General features: G+C 40.1%; 1 protein-coding gene across 11 annotated transcripts in view; it reads left to right on the forward strand.

Annotated features, from left to right (window-relative positions):
- Window positions 1–15,000, forward strand: part of para (sodium voltage-gated channel paralytic) — a 639,183-nt gene that overhangs the window by 577,967 nt on the left and 46,216 nt on the right. For 7 of the 11 annotated variants that reach the window (XM_076213401.1, XM_076213402.1, XM_076213403.1 and 4 more), the window contains 6 exons: window positions 1,883–2,166; window positions 6,764–6,937; window positions 7,388–7,550; window positions 8,139–8,323; window positions 9,261–9,465; window positions 13,731–13,970. In XM_076213401.1, coding sequence (XP_076069516.1) covers window positions 1,883–2,166; window positions 6,764–6,937; window positions 7,388–7,550; window positions 8,139–8,323; window positions 9,261–9,465; window positions 13,731–13,970 — 1,251 coding nt within the window. The remainder of the gene's footprint in view (window positions 1–1,882; window positions 2,167–6,763; window positions 6,938–7,387; window positions 7,551–8,138; window positions 8,324–9,260; window positions 9,466–13,730; window positions 13,971–15,000) is intronic. The other 4 variants (XM_076213409.1, XM_076213412.1, XM_076213405.1 and 1 more) reach the window with 3 other exon arrangements.

Genomic DNA, 15,000 nt, shown 5'->3' on the forward strand with positions numbered 1-15,000 from the left:
CCACCAGAGCGGGGTCAGTGTAGTACAGGCGGTACAGTCCTCGCTTTATATGAAGCATTCCGCTCTGCCGGGGGTTCGAATCCCAGCGGATGAGTTTATTTCCAATATATATATATATATATTACGGGGCTACCTACTTCATACAAATTATTTTAAGGAATGATGTTTATCCACACTTCAGCTGAAACCTTCAGGAACTACGTTACCACTTCTCTGTACCATTTGGTCTCATGCTTCCGTTCATTAAACTCACTTTACTCATGAAAGCTTTTTTTCTACGATCTTGACTCTTGAATCAAGCCTCTGCTCAATGACTCACAGCTGACTCACTCACTCACTTTACTTTTTCCCCCCTGATAAATCTTTTTTTTTTTTTCGTGTGAACTCAAAAAAATAAACTTGATAATTCAAGAGATTATGACGCACTGATCAACTATCACGGCTGCTAATCGCATGTTTCACATCTGTCATTGCCTTGTATCATTATTTCTAATGTACTTACAGATGAGCAGCTCAAACCTATTATTAAAAAAAAAAAGATAAGAGTTTTCGTAAGTTAAAAAAGGAAAAAAATAATCATTTTTCATAGCCAATAAAAACAAATTAAATCATGAGATGATTCAGTCAGATTAAAACAAACGAAAAAGACTAGGTATGCATAGATAGCCTCTAGGTATTAAGGCAATTAATCTGAAACTTTTTTCTCCCATCATGCCATCCGAGGCTTCCTCGTTGGCGTGGAGGTGGCAAATTTCTTGCTGCTGATGCTGGTTCTTCTTCTGTTGATGCTGCAGCAGTTTCTGAACTCATCTCTTATTCTTCTCTCCCCCCCAAAAAAAACCAATGAGATCCCCCTCTAGTAGTTATGTGTGCAGAAGAACGTATGCTTCGACCTACCACCTTCCTCAGTGTATCTGTTTTTTGTGGTTCAGTACTTAATCCGTAGTGTGTCATTCCTCCGCGAGTTTAGGGTAGAAAGCGAAGGAGGGTAGAAGGGACAGGAGAACGACTTAAAGGTCCTAGATTTAGGTAGAATAGACACAACGAACTTCCTTAAATAGTATGAGGTTGGGAATGTGGGAGGGAGGGAAACGGGTTTAGAATACTTACTGTAGACTAAATTACAATAGATACAGTGACCATTTTTGAATGGATACAGTTGTAAAAGGATAATTTTTTTTATTTATAAATGATGCAAGTCTAGGAGGGAGGGTTTTTATTATTTTTTCACTTGGAACGATTAAAAGAATCAAATAAGTAGTTGAATGACACGGGTTGTGAATTTAGTAGCCTCTGAGATGGCTTTAAGTTATATTCACAAGACCATTTTCTACTTGATGCAAGATTAGGACCAGGGTAACAATTTTGGACATATAAAAAATTTCTTGTCCGTTTATTCGTCTACCATGCAACTTGCTCATTTAACTATTTAGTAATTTACCTATTTATGTATTTATGTAAAGGAAAAAATTTCAGTATGGAGTAAATGTAGTAATTTACCAATTTATGTATTTATGTAAAGGAAAAAATTTCATTATGTAGTAAATGTAGGACAGATTGATTTTACTTCATCTTTCTTCGTTTTTACGGCAGAATTGGTATATAGGGACCACGCTATTTGTTAATTTATTAAAAAACTTGCCTGTTGATGTATTTATCTACAGGGAGAGATTTCAGTATGGAGTGACATATAGGAGTTTGTTCGGGGTTAGAATTGGTATATAGGAGTAAAATGGAAAATTGACCCCTTCAGGGCAAGATATCAAAACAGTGCTGACATAGGGTCGTGGATGGTCATAGCTGCTTCTTAGTCGGTGTTGTATGTGGCACATTTATTTCAACTCCCCTGGGTCTAAGAGCCAATACTAACATATTTTTACAGTTTCCGTCGTCTATTATTTCTCCCCAGAAGAGGAGGGGGAACCTCTAGGAGTGAAACTCAAGAAAAAGTTCATTGAGTACATGAGAAAATGTGTCGACATATTCTGCGTTTGGGACTGCTGCTGGGTTTGGATCAAAATCCAGAACATGCTAAAGTTGATAGTGTTTGATGCTTTTGTCGAGCTGTTCATCACGCTGTGTATCGTCGTCAACACCCTCTTCATGGCCCTGGATCACTACGGCATGGAGGAAGGCTTTGAACATTTCCTCTCAAACGGCAACTACGTAAGTTGCATCAAAACATTACTCCGGCATCGTCATTTCGAATCAACCTAAGCTGATATCACCACCTCCTACCGTCCTCCTTCCTTCCTTCCTTTAGACCTCACCAGTGTGTGTGTGTGTGTGTGTGTGTGTGTGTGTGTGTGTGTGTGTGTGTGTGTGTGTGTGTGTGTGTGTGTGTGTGTGTGTGTGTGTGTGTGTGCGCGCGCGCTTGTGCGAGAGAACGAAGAGATGGCACGAGACTAAATAGATGCAGTGAAAAGTGAAGTTGAATTGCAAGAAGTGAGGTCTTCTCAGTCCTCTTATTTCCTAGCCCCTTGCTTCTCCCCTTTCCCGACTCCCTCGCAAAGATTCCAGTAGATTAATACCCAACAAAATATCACTCTTTAAAAAACGAAAATCAACCCAGCTTGTGCTAGTCCTTCAACGCAAATCCTGTTCACATCCCGTTCCTGTCCTTCCATTCAACCCCCTACACTCTCCATCCGTCCCTTTCTCTCCTTCCTACGCCCTGTCACCTCCTTGTGCTTGTGAACTCACCTTTGACAGGTCTGCAAAATCTGCTGGAGGCCATTGCTGATGCTGATCTTCATCTTACCACGCTCTCCAGTTAACCATTGCACACGAGCTGCATGTTTGGTATCATCTACTTTCCTCTTTTTTTTTTTCCCCTTTTCTTTTTTAACATTCGTTTTAACCGAAAGGTCTTAAGAAAAATTTATTGTATGTGTATGACAATCCTTTTTTACAGACAGGTCATGTTCTTTACTCCTTACTCAACGACCATACAGTTAAATCCAACATTGCGAAGATGAAATCACCTTACACTGTGTGAGTCTTTAACTTTGTTAAAATCTCTGACTACTTCGTAGATCAGGTATTCATTCGATCACTGCTATCATCACCAACAAGCGCCCCTTCTTCTGTATTCATGATCAGATTCTGTCATTGTACCAAGGACTACTTGGCAACAGGGAGGGCGGTCTCCTGAGAGGTACTACAAGCCAATCACGTTTCACCTCACCTCTCATACATTCAAACGCATACTGGTGTCCGAATGCTTCAATGTGGCGAAGTCTTCGACTGTCAATTCTTTTTCTGGAAAAGAGATTTCACCTCGGTTTAATACAATTACATAAAATTACCGGGTGGGAACCACAATAAAAGTATAAGTCGGTGTTAGCAGTAAAAGGGTTAAGTTTTTTAACAAGTAGATAAATTATCTCTGTCTCGCCTCTCGAACTTGGCTCGGACACAGGATTCAGACATATCTCAGCTGCAACCCACTTATTTTCATGTTAATCCATCACTGTGAATGATAGTAGATCATTGTTATATATTGTACGTATCACACAGATAAGGATACTACTTCAGAAATACATTTCAATAGGTATGTATTTTTTCATGTTTTTCATCAAAGAACCCTGGTGGAACTTTATGCTCCCAGATGATGTTCCGCTATTGAACAAAATTAACAAAAAAAAATTTTTAGTATTCAGTCACTCCTACCTCAGATTATATACATCGGCTGTTCAGTTTTCTATTTCACATTTCTATTGTCGCTTTAACTGATCGTATGTTCGTGTTGTTGTTAGTGTGAAGAATTAGGGCATCGTGTTGAGATGGAGTAAGGAGCTGTAGACGATTATGAATTTAGAGAACATATTGGGGGGTATGTATATCGACACTGCACGTCTACAGTACCCTCATCAAATCTCTTCATGAACTGACATTGTGTGTATACATGTATGTCGTGTGTGTGTGTTTGTCATTAACAATCTAATTAAGGGTAGTAATTATCAATGTCGTATTTGTCGCCAGCGTTGTTAGCCTCGCCATCACCACCATCATAATTTTCATCACCATCACAGTTATCATAATCACTTTTTACCATCATCATAAACATCGTCACTTTTACAGTCAACACCATAATTACGCCCTCTTGGAACCATGGGAGCTGTCACCACCACTCTGTTGCGAATCGTGTTCTAGTTTCCCACCATTTATACCAAATCTATTCCTAACCCATGTGTCCAACGAATAGATAAGGACAACGAAAAGATTATACAGTTTCCTTTATTAACAGTACGGCTTCGTGTACAAAAATAAGTCAACGGGTTCATTATAAATTTGGATAGTCAACAGGTAGTGTTTAATTTCAGACAGCAATGATTTTCACCCGTAATCGTACTGGAGTTGATGGGAGGAGACATAGTATAGTGCTGACAGTTCTCGAGGTTCTGAACAGGAGCTAGGAGCTGACGCAGCTACATTGTCATCACCGTTATCATTGCTAAGCTAACAGTCATATCTAGGATAATATATGTATTCCCATCACATATACCTTTCTCATTTTACGTCGTTTCATAATGTTTTCCCTATGTGCGTGGTCCTTGTACTCATTTTTGTCACGGTTGTTATTTCAAATGTTCTTAGACTTTCAGGAAGACCATTGTTTTCTTTTCTTTCTTTTTTTGTATCAGTTTATGCACTTTTCGTATTTTATTTTATTTTTCAGTAGCGTGCTGTAGATCTTCGTTAATTTTACTGCTTAACACTTTGTTCTTCTTGTGAAGTTGTGATTATTTACGGCACTGTGAGATCACTGTTACCGCTACACCAGCAATTCTATCGTTGCTTTCATTTCATTCTTCTCCGTTTATTCTCCAGAGTAGTTTTGTTTACGTAACTAGTATTAATTTCCAGTGTGTTCATATTTTTATAGAAATATTTATCATTTCAGTGTTACCATAGGCAGCGGCGGCGCCAGGAATTTTTAGTTGGGGAGGCTAAGGGGGGGCTGAGCAAATTTTGGGGGGCTAATAGTAATATGATAATACACATATATTATCCTCATTTCAGAAGGGGAGGGGGTTAATGGTTGGGCTAGCACTGATGGCTGACAATTCTTTAGCCCTGGCAATTAAAAATTCCACTTAATAAAATTATTTCAACGAGTGTTTTGTTTTCAATTTGCTCAGTTCAGTTGGGGGGGCTAATGGGGGGCTGGCCATTTTTTGGGGGGGCTAAAGCCCCCCCCAAGCTCCCACTGGCGCCGCCACTGACCATAGGTGTAACTAGAATTACTATTGCTGTCATATGTCTATAGATCATTGTCTCTGTGAACATATTTTTATAGAAATATCATTTCAGTGTTACCATAGGTGTAACTAGAATCACTATTGCTGTCATATGTCTATAGATTATTGTCTCTGTGAACATCTTGGTTATGGTAACAACAGAATCACTATCTAGATTAACAAAATGAGTGATGACAGCAGTAGTAAGTGACAGTAGTAGTAAAGTAGAAATTATAGAGGTAGCTAATATCCACTAAGGTATGATAATACCAGTGGGTCTTTATTGATGATACTATTGTTACTATAATTTTTGTGCAACTTATAATTCTATACCCATGATTCGTAAGGAGTCTGTGCACCAGTAAAATTTATCTTTTATCTTTTCTATCAGTGTGGTGATATATATTCTCTAAGTGATTTCTTTTTCCAGAGGCGGATTTTGATACTGGGCACATACATGTTTCCTAAGATTATACGTAATACAAAGGCCAAGGGGGTACCGAGTGTCTTGCTCTCCTCCCATTTTTTTTTTTTTTTTTTTTTTTTTACTAATTCCTCGTTTTGAAATACTATAATCTTCCCCCGTAACACTTTTCAATGCTTCAGTAATCCGTAGAATTAGCTCTACACATGATTTAGTCTGTTAATATGAAACGTCCTCCACACAACCACCACTTAAACAATCCATGCTTCCCCATATCTGTTCCAAGGCGGTGTAGACCCTAAGTATCCTTTCTCAACATCTGACGCACCCAACTACATTTGATCCCAACAATTTTCGACAAGCAAATACATTCACAGTTCCGGTACAGTTGGCTTCACTCATACGACAATGGGCGACGTTTTCTGCGAACGTGTAGCAAGTGATTCACGTCGAGTATAATACAAGTCTTTTCAAGTCTACGACCTCGAATATAGAGTAGAGTTGAGGAGGTTGAAAACCTGGAGGTTCTTGTGAGGAAAAAAAAACTCCAGACTGTAAAAGAAGGTTCATTCTAGCTGGGCAATTAACAGTCACGGGAATTTTATCTGTACACAAGCCAGTTGGTTACTGCGAAATTACAGTTATGTGAGAGGGTATGGACCCATGTATTGTTGCCATACAGACGGCATTGCATAGATATCAAACATACTTCATAAGGGAGGTGCATACATTGTACATGACATAGTAATATTACAAATATGTCACACTGGTACATAACACGTTATGTTAATATATCGGTAATCCACACCAAAGACATACGCAGATGACATCACCCACTGTCGTACAAAACGTCCGTACTCGACACCGTCACATCCCACACTGATCCTGGCGTATGCCAAAACATACCCGTTACTAGACTCGTAGATCCCTTGCCGCTTAGGGTGGGTGGGAGGGGAAACCTTCCCTCGACTGAATGAAATCCCCTGGCTTTATCGAAACCTAAATTCATGAGTGTAAGAGCTCAACACCCTGGATGCATGCCTGCCTACTTCGGTGATCAAAGACATCGTCTTTACCTAATGTGCCCTCTCCACAGTTCTTCACGGCTACGTTCAGTATTGAATGCTTCATGAAGCTGATGGCCATGAGCCCAAAATATTACTTCATGGAGGGATGGAACATCTTCGACTTCATCATTGTCGCCCTCTCCCTTCTGGAACTCTCCCTGGAAAATGTGTCCGGCTTGTCTGTCTTGCGTTCTTTTCGACTGGTGAGTTGGAGCCTTAGATCCAGTAGTGATCGACAGTGAGATCGCGTGTGGTGGTTCTTCCTCAACCTTGCTATCTTTCGTTTTCTCTCTTTGCCTTTCTTTTTATTGTTCTTTTTTATCTTGCCTTTCTCTTTTTCCTTTTCTATTTTACCTTCTCTTTCTAATTCTCTGTCACTCTTTTTTCACTTTAGATTTTTTTTCTCTCTACTTCTGTCACTTTTTTTCACTTTCGATTTTTTTTCTATTTTTCCTCTCTCTCTCTCTCTCTCTCTCTCTCTCTCTCTCTCTCTCTCTCTCTCTCTCTCTCTCTCTCTCTCTCTCTCTCTCTCTCTACATGTAAATACATGTGTCTACGGGTGTACGTACGTTTGTGTGGATGTCGGTTGTGCGTGTGTGTGTGTTCTATCACCTTATTTTTTCCTCCTTACATCACATGTCTTCTTCCCGCAGCTCCGAGTGTTCAAGCTGGCAAAATCTTGGCCGACCCTCAATTTACTCATCTCCATCATGGGTAAGACTGTGGGCGCCCTGGGTAACCTGACCTTCGTGTTGTGTATCATCATCTTCATCTTCGCCGTTATGGGCATGCAACTCTTCGGCAAGAATTACACAGGTGGGTGAGGCCACGCAATGTTTATGTTTTATCCCCGATGCCGCAGATGTCGGGGAATATGCATCTGGCTGTTTTAATGAAGGATATATAAATAGTTGTTCGGTAATGAATACCTGTTGGAATAAAGAATGTGGGGTGTGGAGATTGTCATAATCAAGAATTTTAGAAAACGGTGCTCACTAGAAAATGGTGCTCACTAGCTGTCATAGGTAGCATGTCATAGATGTCGGGTGACAACAGTTTCCACCAAACTAAGAATGTGAATCCAGGTTAGTGTAGTACCCTCCACCCAAAAGTTCTATTAGATTTATATAGTCGTCTTTCCATTCATTGGTATGTAGATAGCGTTTGTGTGTGTGTATAAATGTGTACATGTTCGTGTGTCTATATGTACTTCTGTGTCAATGCATACGTGTACGTATAGGTGTTCGCGTGTGTACATGCATGCATGCATGTGCACGCGCGCGCGCGTGTGTGTGTATGTTTGTGTGTGCGTGCCTGTTCAAGAGTATACGTATTTATGTGTGTACTTGGCAAGTAAGAATTATTCTAACATTCTAATTACATCTCTCCCTTTCCGTCCCGCAGATAAAATCGACAAGTTTGATGGTATTCTACCACGGTGGAACTTCACTGACTTCATGCACTCCTTCATGATCGTTTTCCGTGTTTTGTGTGGAGAGTGGATCGAAAGTATGTGGGACTGCATGCTGGTCGGAAACTGGTCATGCATCCCATTCTTTCTTGCTACTGTCGTCATCGGCAATCTTGTCGTGCGTATCAAAGTTCCCTTTCGTCTTGTCATCAAAATTAGTATCAGAATTCTACTTTTACACCTGCCAGTGCATATGGCCAATATATATAATATAATATAATCATGATTATCACCTCAAGTCTCACGGGAGTACCCACAGGTCCTCGGGCCCAAATATAAATCTCTCTCGGAAGAAACATTGGACCATTGTTGTTTGTGATGTTTGTGAGTGTTTCTCTTTCTCTGACATCTACTAGTAGGAGGAAAAGAGTACTTGCCGGTAGCCAACTCTCCTTGTGTGAAAAGGAGGAAATATTTGTGTAAACTGGTTGTACAAAAGTTGCCCTATACTAATACAACACAAACAACAGTCCAAAGTTTCTTTCCGGAGTCTGTGAGTTTGCAGTTAGGGAAATTTGATCAACAGTTGTCATTTCTATTTGTATATATACATTTTGTTTGTATGCTCGTGTGCGAGTGTGTAGTAATAGTAATAATCGGTTTGTTGTGTTAAGAGTGATATACACTGACTGTAATTAGAGCTAATTCTAGGACTAGATTGAATTGAATTGATAATGTGCACTATGGTCAAAATGGCACTGTTCTTTTAGCAGTCACTCCTCGGCGCTCTGATGAGGACAAGTTTGTTGTTGTGCCAGGTGGAGTGGCGTGGTAGAGGGGCGTTGGGTGGTGGGAATTGTCAGTGACGAAAGCGTGTGTGTGCGTGTGCTTTATACATATATATGTATTTTCATCTGTATGCGCTTGTGCACATATAGATACACACATAGAACCCTTTTTCTGTGTGCGTATATTTGTATATTTATGACTGAGCATGCATGAATAACACGAAAACACGGAAATGACTCAGTGATTTAGACACAGCCATCTATGTAGATGTCTAGATTTTCAAGAAAAGAAAAGAAAAAGTCTCACAACTCCTTGACCCTCCGCAGGTGTTGAACCTTTTCCTCGCTTTGTTGCTGAGCAGTTTCGGAGCTTCGAACTTGTCCGCCCCCGTCAGTGACGGCGAGACGAACAAGCTGATGGAAGCCTTCGACCGAATCGGCCGTTTCAAGGCGTGGGTGAAGAGAACGGTCATGAGCGGCCTCAAACTCATCCGCGCTAAACTCACCAACCAGATCAGCGACCAGACTCCTGGTGAGTGTCTCACTGGCACAGGTCCGGCAACTGCACAGCCAGCCATGCACGCTCACGTGTATGCATGTCCGCATGCACGCCAAAAGTCTGGGACAGGCGGGACGACACGCCACAGTGGTGGGGGCGGGACTGGACCTAAGCAGGAGGCCTGTCGTCTGATACGTTTCCAGTATTACGAAGAGAAGTCGTCTCACATTTGAAGCTCCTCTAGCTATGCTGATGCTTTGGTCATCTGCTTAGTGATTCATTCTTTTGTGACGCAGCCGTTAGTGATGACGTGTATGTTGTCTTGTACAATATATCAGATCGATAGAATAAAAATAATTGGAAAAATTCAAAGTGCGCGCCAGTTATGCATTCCTATGCTAGTGGGGCTCCCGATGTGAGATGACGGTTTCTGGCATTTGTAGTGCAGGTCATGGTAATAAAAGGAATTTGCCAGTGGAAAAGGAAAATTCGAACTTCAGTAACAAAGCATAATCCTAGGCTGAGTATTACTGGCTGACCATAATCTCAAGTTAGCCATCAACAACTAATTAGTATTAAGGAAAAATATACATGGAACCGGAGTGAAGAAAACACCAAACAAAAGAAGTCGTGTTACATGGTACCCAAAGCGTATAGTAGGGCAAATGTAACGGTTAAGACATCCTTCCCAAGCCTTCCAGAAGTTCCCGGCACCCTTATTAGAAAATCTAAATTCTAGTTTGTCAGTAATTTCTTGATTCAACATCAGTGTAACAAAATGTTGTCCCTTGTTAATATGAAAATACTCATCTTTACACTGATGCTGCTTTGATAAACAAAAATGGATGACAGAGAGAGTCGGTAATACGAAAATTATTTTTGCCCTCAATTTTGGCGACACCCTCAGTTGATCTCGCGGCGCTCTTTGGTGCCGCGGCACACAGATTGAGAATCACTGGGTTAGATACTCAGGATCACCAACATCCTCCTCACCTTCTTCCGTGTGTGTGGAACCTCTTTTTACTCTTTCTTCACCGTTTCCTAAGCACCTCCTCCCCCCCCACCACCACCACCACCGCCCCTACCTCAATATAGCCCCTTTTTGTCCTGGAAGACACATTTTGCCCGTCTGCTTCCAGAATATTTTATTCATCCCTATAACATTTCCTCAGTAGAGAATGTGACGGCAATTGGAAGATGTAGTCAGAAATGTCGGTATATTTCAGTCTGAAATGTTACATAACGGCAAAATCCAATTTTATATATCCAGGAGGAGAGAATGTTCTAGATTCTTCTCTCCCCTCTTCCTTCTGTCCAAAGAATTGCCTCTTGAAAGTAACTAAAACTCATCCACTCCTTGAGGCTGAAGTGATTTCCAACCTGTTTGCTCATAGATGCATCCCTCATGTAATGCTGTTTCTTGTCCTCGTATAAAAGATTTCAAAATAGAAAAAAATGTATATACACCTGGCATCAACCGTAAAAACAATTTACTAGACCTTTTGGAGATTTTCATGAACATCCAAGTACCTTTTGTTCCTCCCTTCAAAAACTTTTTTTCTTTAAGTGAGGATCAACCGTCATTATGAAATGCTGTTCCAGTGTACTAACTGGTAGACTGAAGATATCGATTCAGAAGGCAACTTAAAGCCGACAGGGCGTCGATATCATTCCCTCCTACACTCCACCCATTTACCCTTTTCTAGCTGTCTCAGGAGTCTCCTCCACCTTCCATCCTCCATCCTCCACCCTCCACCTTCCACCTATACCCAGACATCTCCTCTGTTTCACCCCTCCCGACCAATCCCCCACCTTGGCTTCTTCAGCTCTTTCTTATCCTCGTCAGTTTTCTGGAGATATTATATCCGACTCTCCAGATGTGTTTCCCCCCCTCTCTCTCTCTCTCTTTTTCTCTCTCTCTCTCACTCTCTCTCTCTCTCACTCACTCACTCTCTTCCCCCCTTTGTATGTGTGTGCGTGTATTTGTGCGCATTCATACCTCTGTGCGTGTGTATGTTTCTGCGCCTGTCCTCCAAGATATGGACATACACGCATCTACAAATGAATGTTTTCCTAATTTACTGCGAAAATACCAAGAAAGGTTTCAGAAAGGCTGGCGAAAGAAGCATCAGTGACGAATGAGGTCGAGAAAGAAAACGAATAAGAAGAAATATCGATTTCAATGGGAAAAAGAAAGTTGCGGAGGAGAAGGAAAACAAAAATGGAGAATTTGTTCAGGGGGGGGAAGTTGGAGAGGATCATGTCCTCCATCTCGTCTCGACCTTCGAATTGAAGGGAAAGGTGGAGGAGGAGGGGGAGAAGGCTATGTACTCTTTAGATCAACTAAACCCTTCCCCCCCAAAAAAAAAAGATAATAATAACAACTCAGTGATGTCTAGGCCATACAGTAAAGCAGCCACGGATTTTGCACTAAAACCTTAAAAAAAAAAAAATAATAATAATAATAATAATAAAACACTGAGCTCATGAGATCCCTGGCTAACTTGACCTGCACTCGGTGTCAACAGAGGTAAGTTTTGGTGCTGTTGCTCACGGTCGAAAAGAAACCATACGAAGTGAGGCAGCGTCGTGACGGCGCTCGGGGCAAACCCTGGCAGAAGAAGACGGGCCAGTAATACGCCTCGGCTCCGCGCCCGAGAGCAACGCTTAATTAAGATTTAGCAAGCGGATGATCACAAACCCTTTCGAAATTTATTTCAAAGTTTCTAAGATGACCCAGTGGTTTTAGGATGAGCCTTCGGAACTGTAAGTACTCTATTGTTAAGGTTCGCTATAGGAAGGAGACGATCACGGCTGTTCAATTCTGACCTTCTTCTTTTTCTTCTTCTTCTTCTTCTTTTTCTTCTTTTTCTTGCTGCTATTCTTTTGCTTCTCTTCTTTTTTTCTTCGTCTTATTTTTATCTTTTGCTTCTTTTTCTTGTTATATTCTTTACTTCTTTTTCTTGTTATTATTCTTTTACTTTTTTCTTTTTCTTTTGCCTCTTTTAATTCTTTCATTCTTTTACCTCTTCTTTTTATTTTTTTATTTTTTCTTCTTTTCTTTTTTTCTTTTAATGTTTCTTCTTATTCGATTACTTCTCATTATTCTTATTGTTTTACTTCTTTTTCATCTTATTATTATTATTCTTATACCTCTCCTTTTTCTTCTTCATTTTCTTCTTTTACTTCTTCATCTTCTTCTTTTGCTTTTTTATTTTCTTTCTTCTTCTTTTTTGCTTCTTTTCCATCTTCTTATTCTTATTCTTCTTTTTTTCTTCCATTCCTCTTCTTCTTTTTCTTCTTCCTCTTCTTATTCTTCTTCTTTTACTCCTTTTTCATATTCTTCTTCTTATTCTTTTTTTCTTCTCCTCTTTCTTTTACTTCTTTTTCATCATCTTCTTATTCTTATTCTTCTTTTTCTTCTTCTATTTTTCCTCTTCTTTTTTCTTCCTCTTCGTCTTCCTCCTCCTCCTCCTCCTCCTCCTCCTTTTCTTCTTTTTCATCTTTCATCTTCTTCCTCCACTTCTTTTTTCTTTTTTCATTTACTTCTCTCTTCTCCTTTGTCTTCTCTTCCTCCTCTTCCTCCTCTTCTCCTCATACCACTTCTCCTCTTCCTCTTCCCATCCTCTCGTTCATTTTTTGTTTTCTTATCTTTTGATTCTTTCTTCACGTTTTCTTTTTCATTACCGTTCTACGCACCTTTCTCTCTTTTTCTATATTCTCTTCTGCATTTTCTTGTTCTTCTTCACGTTCCCCTCTCCCTTTTTTCTATTTTCATTTTTCTTTTTCTTTTCCTTATTCTTATCTTTTCCGTCCCTTATTTTTTCATCTCCGCCTTTTTTCTTCTTCGTTCTCTTTTCATTCTTTTTTCTTCATCTTTTTCTTCTTCATCTCCTCCTCTCCCGTCATCTACTTTTTTCTTCTTCTCCTTTGTCTTTCATCCCTCTCATATTTTCTTTTTATACTACTTTTTCTTTATATTCGGCTGTCCATTTTTTACTTTTTCTTATCCTTTTTTTTCTCTTTACTTTCCTTTCTTTCTCTCGTGCTCTTTCTCTTTTCTTCTTTTTCTTTTCCTCCTCTTTTTCTCCTTATATTTTTAATACTTCTTCTTCTTGCTCGTCTCCTTCGACTAGTGTGTCATCTGATCTTGTTCGTTCTTCGTTCTCTTCTTCCGAAAGAGCGGGAATAGTAATGTCAGTATCTCTGTATGTTTGCTGTAGACTAGACAGGTGGATATGCTATGGCCTCGATCTAACCACTATGCAAGAAACGTAGAGCTCCGTCCTTTGCCCTAGACTTAGACACCATGGACGGGTCAGCCAGCCTGCTGACGACGTCGCTTACCCGCCGTTTGGCATCAACAGGGTCTGAGCAGGACTTAATCATGATTAGTGAGTCAGTTTTGACGCGGCGTCTTACAGACCCTCGGGACGGAGAGGCAGAGGAAATCCATGTCGATGGGGCCAGCTTAAGGAAGAAGCCGCCAAAGGAGCACACACAGGTCGGCATTCCAATTGAGGACCTCGACCTCCTTGGTGAGTCATCCTCAACACCAGCGGCCTTGTTCCTGTCGTGAGACTTCGTTATTTTTTTTAATCCTCTTCGTCTGCGGATTTTGGTTCTATAGTGCCTACTTCGACTTTTTTTTTTTTTTTTTTTTAACTTTTATTTTATTTATGTTCCTTTCTTTTGTCGTCTTTTCTTTTAACCTCCTACTTTCTTTCTTCTACTTCATTTTATTAAGTTTCTGTTACCCTTTTTTTCGTCTCTCCTCCTTGTTCTTCTTCTTTGTTTGTCTTATTTTTTCTTTCCTTTCTTATTCCTGCCGTTTTCCATCTTCCTCTCTTCCTCTTACTCTACTTTTTGTGACCCCCCCCCTCCGTTTTTTTTTTTTCTATTTTCTATCTTCTTCCTCTTTTGGTTCTTCTTATTCTCTTTCTTCTATGTTTACCATCAATTTATTTTCTCTTCCTGTAGTTTCTCTGTTTCTTTTCCTCCTCTCTTCCCCTTCTCATTTTTTTGCATATTTTTTTCTCTTTTTCCCCTTCTTTTTCTCTTCTCTGTCACCGTTTTCTTCTTCTTCTTCTTATTCCCATTTTCTTCTCCCATTTCTCTTCTTTGTTGTAATTTTCCTCTTCCTTCACCCTCTTCCCTTTTCTTCTTTTTCTTCACTGTTATCTTTTTCTTCTTCTCCCTCTTCCCTTTCTTTTCTTTTTTTCTTCATTCCCTTCTTTTTCTTCCTAACCCTCTTCCCTTTCTTCTCTTTATTTTCTTTTTCTTTTTCTCCCTCTTCCCTTTCTTCCTTATATTCTTTTCCTCTTCTCCCTGAACACCTCGTCCATCTTCTTGTGTTTCTCACCTCCTCTTTATCCTTTTCTTCTCTTCCTCTTCTCTTTCTTCTAATTCTTTTTCCTCCTCATGGATGTTATCCTGCATGCGTGCCTTGGTTAAATAGGAAGACGCTCGCACGAAAATCATACTTTGTCTGTATTCATAGAACTTCCTGTGACAATCATCGCTTTCCTATACCTCTCTCTCCATCTACGTGTATCTACCTATCACTCT

The sequence above is a fragment of the Oratosquilla oratoria genome, chromosome 31, assembly GCF_046742065.1.
Source record: "Oratosquilla oratoria isolate Oo_2021 chromosome 31, ASM4674206v1, whole genome shotgun sequence".
NCBI classification, from domain to species: Eukaryota; Metazoa; Arthropoda; class Malacostraca; order Stomatopoda; family Squillidae; genus Oratosquilla; species Oratosquilla oratoria.